The sequence below is a fragment of the Ictalurus furcatus genome, chromosome 8 (genome assembly GCF_023375685.1).
Source record: "Ictalurus furcatus strain D&B chromosome 8, Billie_1.0, whole genome shotgun sequence".
Taxonomy (NCBI): domain Eukaryota; kingdom Metazoa; phylum Chordata; class Actinopteri; order Siluriformes; family Ictaluridae; genus Ictalurus; species Ictalurus furcatus.
In genome coordinates this window covers 5,650,180-5,670,916 of record NC_071262.1, presented here as the reverse complement: position 1 = coordinate 5,670,916, position 20,737 = coordinate 5,650,180, and the positions used below count along the sequence as shown (strand labels likewise).

General features: G+C 36.7%; 1 protein-coding gene across 2 annotated transcripts in view; it reads left to right on the top strand.

Annotated features, from left to right (window-relative positions):
- pcdh19 (protocadherin 19) overlaps nucleotides 1-20,737 on the top strand; it is a 78,899-nt gene that overhangs the window by 4,666 nt on the left and 53,496 nt on the right. The window contains exon 2 of one of the 2 annotated variants that reach the window (XM_053630421.1): nucleotides 4,506-4,833. In XM_053630421.1, the coding sequence (XP_053486396.1) occupies nucleotides 4,506-4,833 (328 nt within the window). Of the gene's footprint in view, nucleotides 1-4,487; nucleotides 4,834-20,737 lie in introns of both variants that reach the window. The other variant, XM_053630420.1, reaches the window with a different exon arrangement.

Below are 20,737 nucleotides of genomic sequence, written 5' to 3'. Positions count from 1 at the left end.
TATATTTAACAAATATATATTTTTTGGATTAACCTGTGTTTCATTTCAATTGTTTGATATCCACGAGAACAGAGTTTTTTTGTGATTTATTTTTTTTAACAAAAGATCAAAAAGCTAAACAATAAAGACAGTTTTTCACAACCTCCTTTGCTCATAATTACCAAGGGTGCCAATATTAGTGGAGGGCACTGTATGTTAATACATGCATATAAATATAGCAGATATAATAAAAGGCATGATTGCAGTTATTAAGTTGAAAGCAACAACATAAAAATGATCAATTTCTAACATGTATAACAATATAAACAATTGTGTTCTTTAGACCAAACTATTATGTCTTTCTTTTGCAAGCTGATTTCCCATCACCCCATTACCATGGAATATGTTCATGCAAATTGCGTTTGCAAATTTCAAATTCAATTTCATTCTTCATCATCAATATATGGAATATAATTTTGTTGACGTTTCTATCATGGAATGCATCATGTGTTACAGACCATATTAACAGGGGTGTTTTGAATGAGAGAATATTTTCAAGCATGACAGATAAAGGTTTCAGGTTATATATTTACAAGCCTTTTCATAGACTCCCCGTGGTTATATGTTCATTGCTGCGGTTCATTTTTTTCTCTCTCTAGATAAAACTGATTGAATCTATCCACTTCCCAAGTGGTGAGTTAGTGAAAGTGCTTGATGTGTTTTTTCATGCGCTGCGCTAAAAGACCTTACTGGCTCATCCAAGATGTGTGGGATTGCCTCTATTTAAAGTCAGATAAATACATTATACATTTACATTTTAATTCCAAAAATATGACACTGCAGATGCAAAGCAGTTACAGTGTGGATAAAACATAAATATTTGATTTAAACAATTTACAATTTTCAGACATATGATATTGGCTTTTGGACACAAGTTAATTTGCCAAAAGAAAAGAAAAAAAAACAAACAATTTTCTTCTTTATTTCTAGTTTTTATTTCTAGTTTCTTTAGTTCTAGTTTTTCTTTATTTCTAGTATTAATATTCCAAAGATTGCTTCCACTGTAGTTTGAATAAGAGGAAGCAAGCTGTTTCAGATGGTGTCCATTAGATAAGGTCCTACACTACTATATTTTTTCTTCACTAGAAAAAAGAAATGCGTGAATGCAGCCAGCATCCAAAGGAAAAAGAAAGAGTTTTAAAAAAATATTCAAAGAAATCTGAACAGTTATTAGAGTAATAGTATTTCATGGGAATACTGATCCTCTTGGGAAAGTAGAAAAGTCAGCTGGGAGAGATGCTTACAACACATGCCTCGCTTATGAGCTCATAGGTTCATGTCTAGTGTGAAAACAGTGCAGACAAAGCATGTTCCATTGTCATTCATATACTATGATTGCAATCAAATTATTGTGCTTGAGTTAGGAAGTCATAGAGACATGTGCTGAAAATTTACATTTTAAAGGACATAAGTGTGAGTTGAGATTTGAATATTGTTGCCCACTCCCCTGATGGTGTTCTGTGTCTTTTGTCACTTTGTGTGCTGCTGTGGTCTAGCATGTTTGCCTTGTGCTGCTTATTTGTGACAAGTAAAGCTGCAATACATGAGGCTGCAAACAAATTAGGAATGATTGTTCCATTGGTGGCCGGAGGTCACTTGACTGTGGCTTTGCCAATGAGTCCAGGTCTGGTAGCAGAGTTGACACCTTTTCTGTGAGGTTTCTATTTTCATGCAAATGCAAGAATAAATTATTGATATAAAACTGACACTTTGCCAGCATTGTTCTGGATAGACCAGTTTAACTTGTTTTCTAATAGTACTAATAGTTTTTGTACTCTTGAACAAAAAGACCTGCAGTACTGTGGGTGGGTCAATATTGAGATCACGATTATTAAACACAATATGATATAATATATAATATATGTGTGTGTGTCCATGGCGAAGTTTATATTTGTGTGTATATATATATTTTTTAATTAGGGCTGCAACCAATGATTCTTTTCATAATCGATTAGTTAACTGATTATTATTATTATATATTTTTTTTTCCATTATCGGGCGGGGGGGGCAAATTTTCAGTACCATTTTTTGTTTGTTTAAGATAAAATCCACAAACTGAGTGTTACAAATATAAACTTCAGACTAAACCTTTACACAACTGTTTGTCCAATTATATAAGGCTGAAAAGAACCCAATACACACAGACACACCTCAGAATATATATTATTCATTTAGGACTGTAGTTTAATTCAGTGCTTTTTGTGCATCCATAAAAATAATGCATAAATACTTATATATAATATAAACTAATATAGAAATTTGTTATATAATGGTATTTATGCATTACGTTTTATAAAAAGTAATGTTGACATAAACAGTAAACTGAAGAAAGTTATTGTCGGTGACTCTGGGTATTAGGCTAAAGCTAGCGGCATCGCATTACACGAGTATGACATCATGCACCGTCAACTAGGAAGCAGCTTATACTTAGTTAAAAAAACCGCTAGTGATCCTTTTGAGATGGTATTACCCTTCTAAAATTCATATACTAGACGGTAGAGTACACAGTGCACAGTGTAAGTGTAAGTGTATAGTACGTCATTTGGGACACAACTTTAGTATTTACTCTCCGAAGCGTGTTTTCGGAACAGAAGTAACGTAGTGAGTAAATGTACCCCGTGCTGCGCGCAGACCAACTAATCGATAATGAGATTCGTTGGAAACGATTTTCATAATCGATTATTATCGATTTTATCAATTAGTTGTTGCAGCTCTAATCTATATGTATGTATGTATATGTGTAAATAATGTAATAAATAATAATGTAAAAATAAATTAGATTACTATGCCTCTACATGTACTTTCCTTACTTATTCGAACTATGGATAGCTACTTACATTGCGTTTTTTTTATGCTTTTGCTCAAAATTTCTGCATTTTCTACATCTCTTTTTACTGTATTGATGTTTCTTGTAAGCTAGCGGAGCTTTTTGCCAGAAATGAACTTTAAACTTCCTTAACAAATGAAATTCCATCCTTAGCCAATGAAATTCTGTCTCCTGGTTTAGATCAGTCTGTAGTTTCTCACTATTAGTGAGCTCTAGAAAGAAAATGACTGTATTTAGACCAGCTGTCATGACGCTAGAGGAAATGAGCCCAATGATACCGAACGTTATTTCTAAAGATGCACCGATGCAGGCAATTTTCACGCTATCGGCCATCGGCCAATAGTTTTAAAACATCTGATGTTCAGGTCTGATTATATCCTGTCAATCAAAAGAGGGCGGGAAAACACATCGATTTCGTCCTGTGTGTAAAGATGATGTCACTTGTGCGGAATGACGACAGAACTGCAGTTTGTAAGCTCTGTAAGCGCTGCACTGCTGAAATTTTACACCGGAAGTGAGCAGCAGTGAAGCAGGAGTTTTGGCGTCAAGTCTATATTTTTTTTGCCGTGCTGCTCGCGCTGAATTAAAGGGCCAGTACACAGTTGAAAGATTTAAATAAAAATTAGTTGACAAAAAAGTATATATTACACAGAAAAATATATTTATGGAGTAGTATAATTTCATATCCAGTTAATGTTAATATCTAAAAAAGTTGATATTATATATTACAAGTTAGATGTTCAATGATGAAGAAGAAATGCTTTTGTTTAGTGGTGAGTGAATACGAGCCTAACAGGAGGTTTTTTGGATTCAGTAAATGTTAATATGAATGAATAACATTCAATAAGTTAAGAAATCTTACTTTAATCTTCAGAATTTAGTTAATGTGTTAATGTTAATTAGAGTAATGTGTTTTCTGTTTATGAGACCAGTTACTGTGAAACAACTTGTTGAAATGGAGAGGATAAAGTTTTTATTTGCATTTCTTTCAGAATTATGGAATTAGTTATTAATAATTTAAAAGAAGGCAAAAAAGGCAGAACTATCGGTATCGGTATTGGCTGAGAAATTTAGTATCGTTGCATCTCTAGTTATTTCTTTTTGTTCCACATCGGACTCCTTGAAAACAAATTGTTTCCAAACGGGTGAAATGGTTTAACCATTCTTGTTGACCAAAGGCTCTCTTTCTGTCATCTTGGCTTGAGCTGAACTAAAAATGCCACAGCCTGGCGGGGAGTGAGTTTGGCCTTTTTAGTCTTTTTTTTTTTTGGCCTTTTAGAGAAAGCGCAACACTGTAAAGAAAAATGGCATGCAGTTTTTAAAAAGAAAAAATTAGAACATTGCAAAACAGAATGCGGCACAGTAATCATTTTATCTTGATTTTATTTTGTTTTCATAATCGTCGGAGGCCATAAGCAAAGTTAAAATCAAAAATTCAATTAATTGCACAGCCATAACTCTTTCTCACATTATTGTCCATTGGGCACAAAAATATCTGCCATGACTGCACACTTTAGCATTGCAATCATATGCTTTATTTTTGTGTTTGCATTATGATCATGAAAATAGGACCCTGTATTTAGCTGGAAAGATAGAGCACTGCTTTATTGAGTCTGTTCAGTTTTTTGTACCTGCGCAGGGTGGCGGAGTACTCCTATGGCAACCAGAAGAAGTCAAGCAAAAAAAAGAAATTGAGCAAGAATGATATCCGCCTGGTGCCACGAGACATGGAGGAGACAGACAAGATGAATGTGGTGAGCTGCTCATCCCTCACATCCTCTCTCAACTACTTTGACTACCACCAGCAGACACTGCCACTGGGCGGCAGACGCTCTGAGAGTACCTTCCTCAACGTGGAAAGCCAGAACTCAAGAAATGCTGCACCGAACCATGGCTACCACCACACCTTCACTGGGCAGGGCCCACAACAGCCCGACCTAATCATCAACGGCATGCCACTGCCAGAGGTGAGAGCCACTCTAAATCAGTCTTAGAGTCCTGCATGGGATTTTAGGGTGCCATTGGTTAAAAGGGGACTAAGTTTACAGTGTTGGTGAAGCACATGAGGGCCAAGCATTTAAGGATCTGTTCTAGCTACTATAGGGTTGTAAATTTCATTACTTGGCCATTGAACAAGAGCACATATTTTTGTTTATTGCATGTATATTAGGGTTGTAACAGAATATCAATTCATTATTTAGATTGAACAGGTAATGAGTACTATAAATGCAGACACAAAGAATAGGTATTCTTTTAGTATTATAGTATTGCTTTTATTTTATTTTATTTTTATTAGATTTTTTTTTTTTGCTTGCCAGCTTTAGGGACTGGGCTTCCACTTGACCAAAAAAAAGGTTTTTTTTATTTTGATCTTGAGTCTTACAGAACAGCTTGATGGAGCTTGTTGGGAGAGTTGCTAGGTTTTTTTTTTTTAGCACTTTCCCACCCCTAACTGCTACTCAAAAACCGGGAAAGGAAAAGGTAGACATGTATTTTTTTTCTTTGTCTTATTGGGAGAAATAAATTAATAGTGGTATGTAGTTCTGATTTACAGTATATATTGGTAATACATGGAAATTATACATGGGAAATCTGGCAACCCTGCTCACAGCATTTAAAAAAATAATCAAGTTCATTAAATTATATTAATGGTAGATTAACTGTTTCGTTTTAGCCTGACTTTCTTACTGAGCTGCAAAATAAAACCACACTTCTACCATACTACTTTTTTGTACAAACAAAACAAATATGCTTTCATGTATTGAGCCACTGCTTCATATAGCTGATGCTGACCATATGCTGTGCACAGAGCTTTGATCTTAAATTATTGTTCTATAATGTTATTTATAGAAAAAGGTCTCAGAAACTCTTACAGGCATTATAATGAAATGCTGCTTAAAGGATCCATTTCGGATCATAGCAGGACTGTAAGTGCATCTCAGTTTTATGATAGACTCTGATAATGTGTCCAGCAAAATTTTCTGATCTTTCTGGAATAAAGTAAACCTGATAAAATATTATGAGATGGCTGTTGTTGTCAACTGTAGCCTAAATAGCAGTTTCTTGATTTAGACAAGGCACAGTTGTTTTGAAACATAGGTAACATGCATTCTCAGTCACATTAGACAGCAGATTAGCTTTTTTCAAGGTTTTCCAGTACTTAAATTTCAAAACGCCAAATTCAAGCACCTCTAGCACCTTGTACAAACCCTGATTTTCATATTTAGAAACAGCAGTTAGCATAACGTTAGCTTGCATACTAGCAAGCACTGCTAATTATTTACACACCACAGTTAACGTAACGTTAGCTCATTTGGTAGCAAACAGGAAATCTTTAAAGATCAAAGTAAAGAAATTAGGTTAAATGGAGTTTCACTAACCTTTTTGTATTCTGCAAAAGCAGTGGGATGTGTCGAATTGGTGAAAATAGTATTAACTTCCACACATACAACATTACTTACAGTACTACCATATTGCTGATACTACCATTTAAAATAATACACTGGCATCGGCTGTGTTTTTAAGCTTTAGTATCGCGATACTACCATACTACCGGTATACTGTGCAAACCTAGTTCTAACACACCTATAGCTAAATATGCTCCTTAAGGTCCTACTTAACTCGATCAAGTATATTAGGATTGGAATTAAACCCTGTCACAACTCCAATACTGCATTTGACTATCACTGGCTTAAAAGACTATTGTATCAGACTGATATGTATTTAAGATAAAAACTAAACATTGTCCATAACTAAACATTAGCCACAAAGTGGCACATGCTAAACATTACAGTCAAAACATAACACAACTACAGGAACACCATTTCCAAAGTACTTATTCTCAAAATAAAAGGCATGAAATCTATGACCTTGGACACAACTAATTGTGGTTTATGTATCATATTTATAAAAAAAAACGTAATTGAATTAAATAAAATGAACACTTGCATCAACTTGTAAAATGAGTGCCTCAGATTTTTCTTTAAAGTGTGCCATTAGCAAGAAGATCACATCTAGGATGGTATTCAATGGCATCAAACCTTGAAAGGAAGTGTCTAACCTATTCATGTACTGGTTTTTGCTGGAAAAACTACAAAATCATCTTTCCTCTGTCATTAATTGCAAAAAAAAAAAAAATCAGTAAAGGAAAAGTCAGTAAGTAGCTTAAAGTCCCAAAAGTGCCTTTTGTGTGAAAAGAAATGGCCAGGTATTTCTCAGCTTCACTATTAATGGTGCTGGGCTTGCATTGATGGCCTTATGTTAAATATAGTATGTTATCTCCATGAGCTGTCTGAGGTGACCTCTCGCCACCCCTGCTAGATCCTCCCAAAAATACTATTCTTTCATTTCCTTTTGCTTTTCATCTAGACTTGCCTCAGTTTCCCTTGGAGAACAATTAGGCTACCTGATCTGACGAAGCCAGAATGGTGTGATGGCCCTCTTGCACTGTTTTTAGTTGAAGAACTAGAGATCTCTTGTGTCATGATTACACTTTGTTTCAGTTGATGTGTTCAACGTGGGTTTTCAGGTGGTTCACAAAGGAGGCATAACCACTCCCAATACTGGTACCAGAATGTCTGCTTTTTGGATATTGTTTTACAACCATTTTGGCTACAGTAAGGCAGTCTGATCTTGTAGGATTAAACTCAACAGGTCTCATTTCATCTACGATTATTAGAATAATCTCCCAACAATGTCTAGTAGTAGGCTGCTGCTCCTTACTCCATAGGACCAGAAAACTGTCAGGCCACATAATGAGGTCAGTGCTGGACCTCCTGTTTGTGTTGGCCGGACTTGGTGTGCTGGAGGTGGAAGAGGTATTCCTAAGAGATGGACTGCTTGATATATCTGTAGATGATGTACTACTTCTTGTTGATGGTGAATCTGTGGCACATGTTATATGTTCTGAAAACATCAAACCAGTGCATGAATATTAGCAACATGCTGTTTCAAATATAAAATAAGTCATGTTAACTATATTCTACATGATACCCTGTTAAGTACAACTTAAACTGTACAACAAATATCAGCCATCTTTTTTGGGCAAACCGTTTGAACAATTAAACAATTAGGTACATTACCCTCAGTGTTCCAAACCTGTAGTAGTTTGCAAGACTGTATAGACCAAAGATGTTCCTGCAGCTCCTTCTCCTTAATCAACTTCAGGTTAGACTTACATTCCACTCCTATGCTTGAAAGTTTCTCCAGGATGGATAACATGGTTTATTCAGGCATTGTTGGTAAAACTATTACGATTGCCTGTCTTATTTTCTCTACAATCAAGGACATGGCTCTAGAAAACAGGAAATGATTGATGGAGATTTATCACTGATAAATCATACACCTTGTACACTGGCAATGGGTAATAATCAAGAAGATCTTCTTGCTGAAGGCAAATTAAAGTAGACTAAAATAGACACCCAAATGAATTAGATGAGCCATCTGATGCATCTCTACAATAAAATGCACTTGAGAATCACAATGGATTAAGATCAGCTTGATTTCTGCAGCTACACGGCGTGTACATTAGGCAAATGGTATTTCTCAGCTTGATTTTATATTTCATATTTCATGCATATTTCACATCAAAATACAATGTTTAACATAGAAAAAATTTAATTTGTCTTTCTCAGAGGAAATTATTAGCATGCACAGTTATTAGGCAACTATATTTCAAATAATTTGTTTCACTTGCTTGTTTATTCTTCAGTCTTAAATTATTATTTAATGAATAACTAACATAAAATAATATATAGCGGTTAACAAAAAAAATTTTGTGATGAATATAGTCACCTTTCTTTTCAATAACCACCATGAGCCTTCCAGCCATTTTATCTGTCAGTTTCTTGATCTGTTCACAATTTTAGCTGAGGCATCCACCACAGCCACCCAACTGCTGTTCAAAGAGTAAACTGTAAATCTTATGCTTCAGAATGGCCCAGAAAGTCTAAATAGGATTTAAATCATGTGAGGAAGGGGACCAGTTCATAATTCTGTCTTGGATTCCTGCATAAAGATCATGGCCTTCTTGAATGTCTTCTTCATGTACCACTGTTTTAAGAAAGTGTCTTGTAGAAACTGGCAGTAAGTTTGGGAGTTGATTTTCAGCCCACCTTCAACCAGAAAAGGTCCAACTAGCTCATCATTAATGAGACCAGCCCCTATGTTTGGGAAGCTACTTTGAAAGCTTTTCAAGCTACAAGCCACTCATAGTTTGAAGTAGTTAAGCTACAGTCAAACTACACTTTTAAAAAGGAGTTAACTACACTGCAAGTTACTAATAAAAAGTAGCTAACTACATTGAAGCTACTTAAATGGGAAACATTTTTTTATATGTCATGATTGTGAAACAGCTTAAGAATAACTGTATAATTTTGCATAAAGAAATTAAACACAATTTTAAAACATTTCAATATATTTATGAATTTTTAATGTGCAGATTAGGCTACTTATCAATTTAAAATGACAATTGCATTCACCTCTATATGCGTCCTTAAATTTGTGCTTGAACTCTTGGACATTATATTATAATCGAAGTATTGGATGAAGTATTTTAATCTTTGGTTTGCAAAAAACTACATATCAAAGGTGTAAGCTTCATTATTTGATTCCTTAAGACACTTGACCTTTGACAAATAAGGCCATGGGTAATTGGTTTTCTCTATCAGAATCCGTTGCCATCTCCTGCACCATCATGGATAATAAGGATGAGTGTGTCGAACTTGAATAATTGAAACTTCCGATAGGCCAATAATAATACATGCAACGATAAATTATTAGGCGTCAAACCCCGGGGGGTGAAGACCCCTATTGTTCTCGTTATTTTTCTTCTTTTTCTTCTTCTCCTTCTTCTTCCACTCTTGAGTCTATGGCAACCCATATAGAACTGCTTTCAGGAAATTTGGCACACAGGTAGTAGAGAGGTTGATGTGTTAGAGACTCCAAATTTAGAGTCTCTAACTCAATCCCTCTAGCGCCACTAACTGTTTAAATTTAAAAACGTTAATAACTTTTGAATCGTGTGTCCTAGAAACGAAATTCTTTTTTCCCTCTGATTCCTTGGCTCAAGACAATTCGATTGCACACTAAATAAATGTAAACATTGTGTTGTGTTGCTTTTTAATAACAAAATACCAGTAATATTCTCTGTATCAGAGAATAAACTCCAGTGTTTATTTATTATTGTATTATCATTTACCCACCCCATACATCACGTAATAAACTGTTGTTGGTTGCTTTACGTGTCCATCAGATGGGCTTTTCCTATCCATGTGAGCTACCATGAGGCTCTTAATTCCTGTGAAGCAAGCAGGCACCGCAGATATGCAATGAAGCGCACCATTATAATTGGACAAAAAAGGTAACGATTGGTTGCACTGCATCGCTACTTACTGGAGCTCATTACTGGAAAAGCTTCGCCATTTTTAAAGTGCGCTACTTCTAGTTAGTTACTCCCCAACACTGACCAGCCCACAGCAGTACCCCTCCTCTACCTTGCTGGTGCCTCACTCAAACTAGTACTCTGTGCCCATTAATGCACCCATGGGCCCACCCATCTGGTTAATCTAGTGTCACTCTCAATCAAACAATTTCAAAACAATACAGGTGTGCTAAAAAAAATATCAATGGGAATATACTTCAAATATATTTTTCTCATAAAATTCATAGGGGTGGCAATAATTGTGGTACACATATGTTTAACAAAGGTAAATTTTTTGGATAAAGCAGTGTTTTGTTTGCAATTGTTTGATATCCGTGAGAGCAGTGTATATTTAACAAAATATCAAAAGGATAAACAATAAAGACAATTTTTCACAGCCTTGTTTGCTCATATTTACCAAAGGTGCCAATATTAGTGGAGGGCACTGTATTGTGCTTATGTCATGTCAGGGTAATTATAACGGCAAACATAAATAGTTTGTATTTTAGCACTAACTATTACAAGTAACATGTCTTACATCACAATAAATATACACAGCTTGTCACAGACACAGATCAAATGTGTGCATTTATATTAAATATAACTACTTGAATGTGATGTACTCGCATACACATACATGCACGCACATGTTTTTATTTTGTCCTGTGATATTTGGACTTCAGTCTTTACACATTTTACACCTCAAGTTAACAATATTTCTTCATTATATCTAAATATTTTCTCTGTTAGCATTGTCTCTTACACATTGTTGTAGACTAAGAACACATCAAATGTATGTATTTCAAATTACAAAATATCAACGGGTGCATTATATAACCCTTTAGAACACACTGTTAAATAAACTCTTCAATGCAGAGTTGAGTTGAAGATTTCACTTCTGGCTGGGGGATGACATCGACTGAGTGATTGTGATCTTATTTGCAAAACAAAAGCTGTTAATGCTGCTGGAGAGGGATGGGTCAGCTTATGTGGGGATTGAGAGGAGGGGCTCCTCGTTTTGGAGTGCGAGGATTCTCGCACATTTCTAGGTATACAAGTGTTAACTATTCATATTTACTAAAGATTTTTATTATTATTTTATAGAATAATAGTAATGATAATAATAATAAATAATTTGTTATTATTATTATTATGATTATTATTATTATAGAAAAAAATCACACCAAACCATTTCATGCACCATTTTGTAACACTTCCAGTCATATGTCACGCGTTACAATTCCAGACGTTTTGCAAACTGTCCCTTTGTGCCACCTGGTGGTAATTTCAAAAATAACTTTTACATGTGACTGGTTTGTATTTGCAAAAGCTGCAGTAAGGCATTCTGGTTGACTGTAGTAACATTTCTGCTGTAAAAATTGTGAGTTTGAGAGGTGGAGGTAAACTCTTCAGGACAGTGGACCTTGAGAGCCAGATTTGAAGAACCAGCCTGATCTATCATGTTGGTACAGGTGTACAGTTGGTATTGGTGTATAGATTATATCCAAATATGGAAGTACAGTGTTCAGTTGTGTGTTTTACAAATGTGTCATAAACAGAGCTATGGTGTGTTTCTCCTGTGATAAAAGCAGTAAGTGACTTCTGAGCTGTAGTCAATTACTGCCATTATCACAGGAGAAACAACACAATAGCTTAAGAGGTCAGTTTTTGTTCTAAGGAGCTAGGACCATCCTGAGCCGAGATATTGAGGTTTCCGTCAACAGCTGTATAACCAAAATTTGTTGTGCCATGACACAAAGATTGCCGTCACAGTCAAACCATGTAAAATAATAATAATTTAAAAAATTGGTGTTTTTGGTGCTTTGGCTCATAACCTTGACCTCTGCCTCCACTATGTCTGTGAGCTCTTCTCCTCCTCCTGTAGCTCCTTGCACTCGGGACCTTCAGTCTCCTCTATCATTCACTGTGGTGTGGCTGTTTAGACAATTCTATAACCATGTTCATATTCTCTCCCCCATTTCTTGCTTTATTGTCCTTAGCCTCGGTCATGTTTCTTTGTCTGGCTCAGTGTGTTCCTGAGTGAGCTCTGTGGTTTATCCTGCTGCTGCTGGTTTACAATGTCAGTGACCTCTTCAGTGTGGACATTGAGGCTGGGGTTGCTATTAACGCCAACACCCACAGTTGCCTCAGGTTCAGTGCTAGCACTAGCTCCACTGTCTGTGATGTGAATTGCCATTGCATCCCTGTCGTTACTTCATCATTGTTCATTACTGACCTCTTCCATCTCTGGCATTTCATTGTTTGGTAAGCTGTTTACTCCAGGTTCTGGCTCCCTGCTATTCTCCCGCTGGCTGGACCCCAACACCCCCCCTCCCCCACTATCATTAATGCTGCTGTGGCCCAGCCGTGTCAGCCCCTGCACTCCCTGGCTGCACAGCTCTGTGCAAGCAGACCAGCTTTTTGTGTCCGATGTCCCAAACACAAACCTCAGGCATTCAGTTTTAGAATATGCAATGTAATTGTTGTCTCCATATTTGCATTTAAAATTTATATCCAGGGTCTCATCTTGGCTGTTTAGGAACATATGAACTTGTCTGCAGAAAAGCAGAACATGCTTCACTGCAATGTTTTTGCAACCAAGTAGAATAGTTTTCATTGAGATGGAGAACTTTCTGAAGTGAGTCAGCTCCTCATTATTACCTCATCTTTTATGAATGAGGGCAAAGTTGAAATCACAATTCCCGTTGCTGGGGCACACAGAGGGGAAACCTATACCAGGGCTTCTTTTATCCATATTCCAGCTTGGACCAGCATTTTATTCAGACTTTATCTCCGGAACATCACCACTACTTTGTTCATTCAGTATGATATATTTTAACACCCGACTTGTTCTCCCACTGCTAATAGCACCTCCTCCACATGCACTCCACTCTTCACCAAACACCTGATGCTATGCTGGAGAGACACCATCTCCCCGCCAGCCTCTGAGGCCACGGTGTCCTACTTACTCTAACTCTCATCTCTCAACACTCTCAACAAGCAGAAGATTTACAAAATGCCAGAGAGCTCTGCACACCCTCCACAGTCAGTGCATGCACAGAGAGAGAGAGAGATAGTTTCATTCAGGCATGAATGAATGAATTATGACAGATAGAGATGTAAATGATCTAACAAGGTTACATTAGTGAACCACTGATTATTGTACTTTCTCAAATGTTATCTTAAGATACACAACATGCAATTGAGTGAGAATTGCAGGAGTGCTTATTACTTGCTCATCCACTAAAGCTCAACTGTATGAATACTAGAGCAACATAATGTCAAGCAATCTTATTCACTCATGAGCATTGTAATATAGCGCTTGCAAAGTTGATACCTTCATTGGATGGGCTTGGTAATGATAAAAGCAATAATCATCTCTGTGACACGTTGTTTTAACGTAAATGTATTTTCTAATATGAGCTTTCAATCTGTTCTATATTGAAGACTTAAATGATTAATTTAGCAGGTGGGCTGCAGACAAGTTCACCCATTGCTGAGTGACTCCTTTGTATGAGAGTACATAAATATGGCATAATAACAAAATGCAGTCAGTAGCACTCCCTGTGGCTACTAGCCTCTGGCCAAGGTAAAAGCACAGCAAATGACACATGGATGACGCAAATGACGCAATCCAGTGCTAAGTATAAATGATAACTGTTTGCTTTAGTTATTTATTGTGATGACAACTGTAATTAATGTTCTGTAAGACCATGCGTTATTTTTTGTTCCATTTCAAAAGTGTGTAATTTAAACTCTTGAAATATATGCAAAAGAAAGAAAATGTAGCATAATATAAAACAAAATAAACTGCAACTAGCCTTTGCAGTCATGAAATGTCTTTAAAATAGAAATCCATCTTGTTGCTGTTATGGCTAAAAGCATTGTAGTTTGACCCCCTGCTGTTCTACTTGGATAACTTTCCAACTGGTTTTAAAATGCTGTTCGTTAAAAAATGAGAAAAAAAGAAAAAAGTGCACTTGGAACAGAACAAAACAAAACATTTTTTACACTTTCTCAAGCAGCACTTGTTATGTGAGATTGCTAAGATTTTCAGTAGGAAGACAAAACCTATGAAAGCATTCCTGATGGAAATCAAACTAGCCAGAGACAGAAAATTACTTAATTAAATTGTTTCTCCCTCTTTCTTCCTTTCTGTCTTGTCTCTCATTAATGCAGATTTATCTGTCAGCATTGAAAATGCCTTCAGATAAATTACTAGAATAGGAGTGGTCTGGCAAGATTCTTTAACCCAGGAGCAGAGAAAAGCAAAGTATTTTACTGTACTTGTACTCACAATACCTTAAAATGTATACTGTATGTCAATAAATTTACCAAACTGTGCAAACTAGGTACTTATTAATTTAAAAATGGCAGAGTGAAAGATAATAAAGCTATGTGATGCTGAATGCTGGCAGTAGTGGCTCAACAGTTAAGGCTCTGGGTTACTGATCAGAAGGTCGAGGGCTCAAGCCCCAGCACCATCAAGCTGCCACTGCTGGGCCCTTGAGTAAGGCCCTTAACCCTCCCTGCTACAGGGGCACTGTACCATGGCTGACACTGCGCTCTGACCCAGACTTCCTAACAAGATGGGATATGTGAAGAAAATAATTTCACTGTGCTGTAATGTACAGTATATGTGACAAATAAAGGCTTCTTCTTCTTCTGATCCCTATTGGCTACAGTTGACTGAAGGTGGTAATGTATGCTGATGTGACAGAAACAGGAACTTTGCATCTCAGTTTGCATGTCAAACTGTGAGACTGTGAATATCTCTCCTTTTGAGCAAGCAAATGGAAAGAGGACATACTTAAATTATGTACCTTTCAGATATCCCAAGAGCATTCAGTGATGTAAATTTTTTTTAATGCAGAGTTAAATGAAAACAAATTCTTTCTAATTATTTCTGTTTGTCATGATCTTCTTTGACCTTGGTTATAGAGGATGATGTGCCAATGTGCCAGCTCATTCAGAGAAATGGCAAGGCCATTTTGCAAATACTGCAACGTGGAGAAGAGTGCTTTGACACTACAAATGCTATTTATCAGAGTAGACACCCTTGCCTTCTTCTCTCTGTGAGCACTAGAAGGAAGTCAAGTGATGTTAGGCGGCATGGACAGTGTCATTATCGCACCAATAATGGAGCTGAACTACACTACCCACCAGCCACAGCAGTCACATCATCACAGCACGCACAAAGTCACATGACCATGAGCACCTAAATCACATTATTGTCTATTCTAGTGTATAACACTCATTGTTTAGCTTCTGCTGTGTATCACCTATGTTATGGTTTGTTCCCTGCCTGTTGTCTAGAGTCCATGTTCATGTATACCATCACCAGGCCTTCTAAGGGCTTTTGCTGCTCATATCATTCTTTCCATTTGTCCTGCTTCTCTCATATCTCAGGACCTCATAGCCACTCCCTATCTCTTCTTCTTTGTTTTGCTTCTATAAAAGCTGAATTTGATGGTATGGTTTCTATTCTATAAAATGGCTGTGGATAAGCAAATCTAAAATTCAAGGAGGGGGAAAGTGCTGATGTTATTCATAAGGTGGTGAAATTATCTTGCTATTTGCTGTATTTTTTTTCCACGGTGATACTGTTTTGCATTTTGATGCAAAAAAATAATGTCTCCTGAAAGTGATTCAAGTATGTCTACTTTATTGATTTGCTTCCCCAAAACTTTCAGAAAGAGAGGTTTTCAGAATGATGAAAAGGGTCCATGGAATAGGAAAAGGTCACTATGGAGCTATGGTCTCAACATCTCATGGTTCTGAGCCTTCATTAGCCTAAAGCTATCCGTCAGGGGTCGTTTTAGCAAAAACACACCCAGAAGACTGCCATTGTGTAAAAATAAAGCTGAGAGAGCACAGGGAGGTGAATTATTCCCTGAGGTATGTTGTTTATGCTGTCTCGGGTACATCATATTACAATCAGAGGGAGGCAGCTTTCTCTTAGGGATTCTTAGGTTCTCCCTGAAGAGAATGATTAATTGTTATTGTGCTACATGCTCAGGCAAAGGTAGATAATGCTGCCTCAAATGCTCTCTGACAGTTTGCTTTATGTAATTTTCATATTTTGTGGTGCTAGTTAATCTAGCTACTCCAGAGTAACACTGCACACTGTTGGAGGTTGAATATGACGGTGTGTTTGCACCGTTAGCAAGACTCCTTCAACTGAAATTGTACCTGGTCTCACACTTGTTGCACAATTTGCACTTGTTCATTCTGTTCACGTTGCATTGAACTGTGTATTGTGCAGTATGTTGGACTGTGGTCCTGGAGGGGACAATATTTGATCCCGCTATATATGTAAAAATATTTTTAAATATTTAATATATGAAAAGCAGTCATTACTGAAGGGATTTAGTTTAGCTTAGTTTAGTTTATACTTTATTGTCCGTTTACATTGAAATTCATGTTGGGCTCTGAAGCCGCACAAACACAACACACAACATTTGACACAGATATAATAATAATAATAATAATAATAATAATAATAATAGTAATATTAGTAATAATAATAATAATAATAATAATAAACAAAACCATTAAAAAGAGAACCAATATAAATACATTTATATTTACAACTACATGTTGCTGTTTAAAATATTAATAGACACTGGTACAAATTATTTTTTGTAATGGTTGCTTTTGCATAGTGGAACCCTATAACGCTTCCCTGAAGGTGGTAATCGATACATTTTAGATAAGACATAGCTTGAGTCAGTCACAATTCTTTGTGCATCTCTAACCAACTGCTAAAATATGGATTGAAGTGATGTACATTCCCTTACACCCATAATTGGTATAGCAATTTTAACAAGACGAGCAAACTGTGATTTTGACTGGACAGTACCATACCAGGTTTTAGACAGATTACCATACCAGGCTTGCATTCCATAATGTAACAGACTTCCCAGAACAGCCTGTTAAAATAAAAGCATAATCCTCTGACTCACACCAAACAACCTAAGCTTTCTTAAAAAATACCCGTCGTTGCTTCAATTTTGAACAGAGATTTGCAATATGGGCTTTGTCGAGGATAACGAGAAGACAAACTAACTAGAACGGCTTGGTAACGCAGAGAAACGAGTTGACTGAACGTATACTTCGCATTGACTCTAGGTGAATGACATCCCTAAGTACTAGCGGTGAGAGTGTGTGTGTGTGATTGGTGCCAGGTGTGTCTGATCAGAACTCCGGGGATGGTGAGCGCATGCGTGCATGAGAAGTGAGTGTTGCATCTTGGGAAATTGAGTTCTGATCTGACTGAGCTGTGACAACTTGTAAGTACCCACCTGATTAATAATGGTGTCATGAATTATTACTAATTATTACAAACCTAGTATTGCACTGTCAGAGTATTTTATGATGTAATTATTCTTGTTTCTATTAAGACAATCATTTGTATATAAAGTAAAGAGAATGGGAGAACTTACACAAACTTGAGGAGCAACAGTACTGATGGATTTGGCATTAGAAAAGGTATTGTTTACTTTCTCATACTGGGTACGGCTAGTTAAGAAAGAAAAGAACCATTTAATAATAAAATGATTGACAGGAAAGGATCTTTGCAAGTTTATCAGGCAGTAAATGTGGCTGATGTGTGTTAAAAGCTGAACTACAATCTACGAAGAGTAGACGTGCGTAAGCATTAGAGTTCTCTAAATGTTGAAGAATCAAATGGGTGACAGTATTAACAGCATCAGCAGTCCCTCTTCCCTCCTTATAAGCAAACTGAAAAGTATTTAGTAGTGGGTTTACATAACACTTCAATCTAGACCCCACATATTCCTCTAAGCACTTCATAACTATGGAAGTTAGAGCAACTAGTCTAATATCATTATTGTCGATAGCACAAGATTTTTTGGGAACAAGTGTGATGATAGTCTTTTTCCATAATAGAGGGACCATGTGGTTTTCTAATGACTGCTGGAAAATTGGGCACCTCTGCACAGACCCGCAGAAGATAAGCCGAAAGACCATTCGGTCCAGTAGATTTCTTAGTGCAAATTTTCCGAAAAAGTGAAGTAACATCTTGAGGGGACACGATTAATCTAGCCTTCGTCTCACATGAAACAGTTTGTAAAATCGCTTCACATTCCCTGATAAAAACCTTATTGTCAAACCGTGTATAAAACTCATTTAGTTCATTTGCTTTTTTAAAATCATTAATTGTAATAAGACACTGTCTTTGGAGTCCATGATAGAAATAATTTTCAAGGAGTCCCACAGTTTTTTATTGTTCATAAGTTTTGTTCACTAATGTCCTTTTTTCCGTTTCCTAACTCCCAACAACAGTTTATTAAATTCATTTTGGACAACTTTAAGCTCGGCCCGATCCTTCTTCATAAAGGCTACTTTTTTCCTATTGATACTGTCCTTCCCCTCTGATGTTTATTATTAAGGAACGTAATTGTCTTTTTTGGGAAGTACCGTATCCACACATAAGTGAATATAATCTGTAATTTGCAGAAACTTTATCTCAGAATTGTCTATATATATGTCCTAAATATTTGATTTGACCTTGTTTTGCCTAAAACAACAGTAACAAGCCTGCCACAGAGGAATGCCTGGGGCTTAGATGTTGGATGGCACAGAGTGCCAAGTCGGTACAAAACAAAACAACAGGCAAAAGGCTACAGGATGCCAGCTGGGAGAGAAAGAAAAAAGCAAATTGGCTTTGTCCCTTAGTGCTTACCTGCATATGTAAGTCCCTATTTACCTGGCTCTACTAGGTTGGAGAGAGACTCTGTGTAAGGGAGGGAAGGAGAAAGGATGAGTTGTGTAGAGAGAAAAAGACAGAAAGAGATTCTAAATAACCCTCCAGTCACTGTGTTGTGATGGCCCATACCAGGCTCCAGCTTGCATGAGCAACGGCAGAAAGCTTGCTTTTAGTTTAATTTGGAGGATGAGCAGTAATCCAGTCTAAGTCTCTTAAAGCTGAAGCTTCAATTCTGAAGGATTATGGGGTCATCTTTAAATGGATGAGTGCTAACCCTCAACACTTCTAAGCAACTACAAAAAGGTATCTAGAGAAGAGGTCTGGTTATAGTCATACAGGAATTTTTAGAGGGATTGACACTCTCTCAAATTACCCTGTTTGACATACAATATTGTTAATGAAGTGTTGTGTTTTGTGTTCTTTGTTTAAGTCTGATGGGAGAATCGGCACCAGTTAGCACTTGATAAAAATTTAAATTTCACAAAAGTGAGAGGTTGTCATACACTCACCATCCACTTTATTAGGAACACCTGCACATTCATGCAGTTATCTAATCAACCAATCATGTTGCAGCAGTGCAAGACATACGATCATGCAGATACACATCAAGAGCTTCAGTTAATGTTCACGTCAAACTTCAGAATGGGGAAATGTCATAGTTGTTGGTGCCAGATGGTTTTGAGTATTTCAGAAACTGCTGAGCTCCTGGGATTTTAGGGTCTCTAGAGCTTAGACAGAATGTTTTAGAATGCAGAAAAACATAAAACATCCTGTGAGCAGAGGGTCTGCAAGCTGAAACACCTTGTTGATGAGAGAGATCAAAGGAAAATGACCAGACTGGTCTAAGTTGACAGGAATTCAAGAAACTGAGGTTATCATGGGCACAGACTCTGTGAAACCGGTCAGTTGAAGACTGGAATAAGAGAAGGTGATTTTTTTCCTAATCTTCAGCTATTGTTTAGGTGAGCCTGTGCTCAGTATAGCCTCATATTCTTGTTCTTGTCTGACAAGAGTGGAACCCAATGTGGTCTTCTGCTGTTGTAGCCCATCCAAATCAAACTTAGATGTTTTTTTGGATGCTGAGATTCTTATCTGCTCACCACAGTTGTAAATAGTGATTATATGAATTTATGAATTACACTTCCTGGCAGCTTGAGCCAATCTGGCCATTTTTCTCTGACCTCTCATGTACAGGTGTTCCTAATAAAGTGGATGGTGAGTGTATATGCCTAAGGGGTGGAGAGGTTATGAGAAGGTATTTGAGGGAAGCGAGAGGCAGGGAAATAGAGAGAGATAATGAACAAGCCAGAAATAGTGGTGTCTTGGTGTGTGTAACACTTGTTTACAAGGTGAGATCTTTTATTAACTCCTCTCATTAAACTACACTAACCTGAGAAGTAATTTCTGATAGCTTTTACCCAATCATTTGAGAAAGCTCTGATCATACAGTGTTGTGAAAAAGTTTTTACCTCCATTCTGGTTTCTTCTGTTTTTGTGTATACCTCATGCTAAATTGTTTCAGAAACAAAACAAATTAAAACAAAATCTAAGGTAAAACAAAGGTAACCTGAGTAAACACAAAATACAGTTTTTTTATGATGTTATTTATTGAAGCCTCAAATCTATGAAAATCTTTGAAACTGCATTCATAATGGGGTACAGTTGGACTAGACGCAACCAGGCCTGATTACTGCCAGCCCTGTTTAATCAAACAGTATGA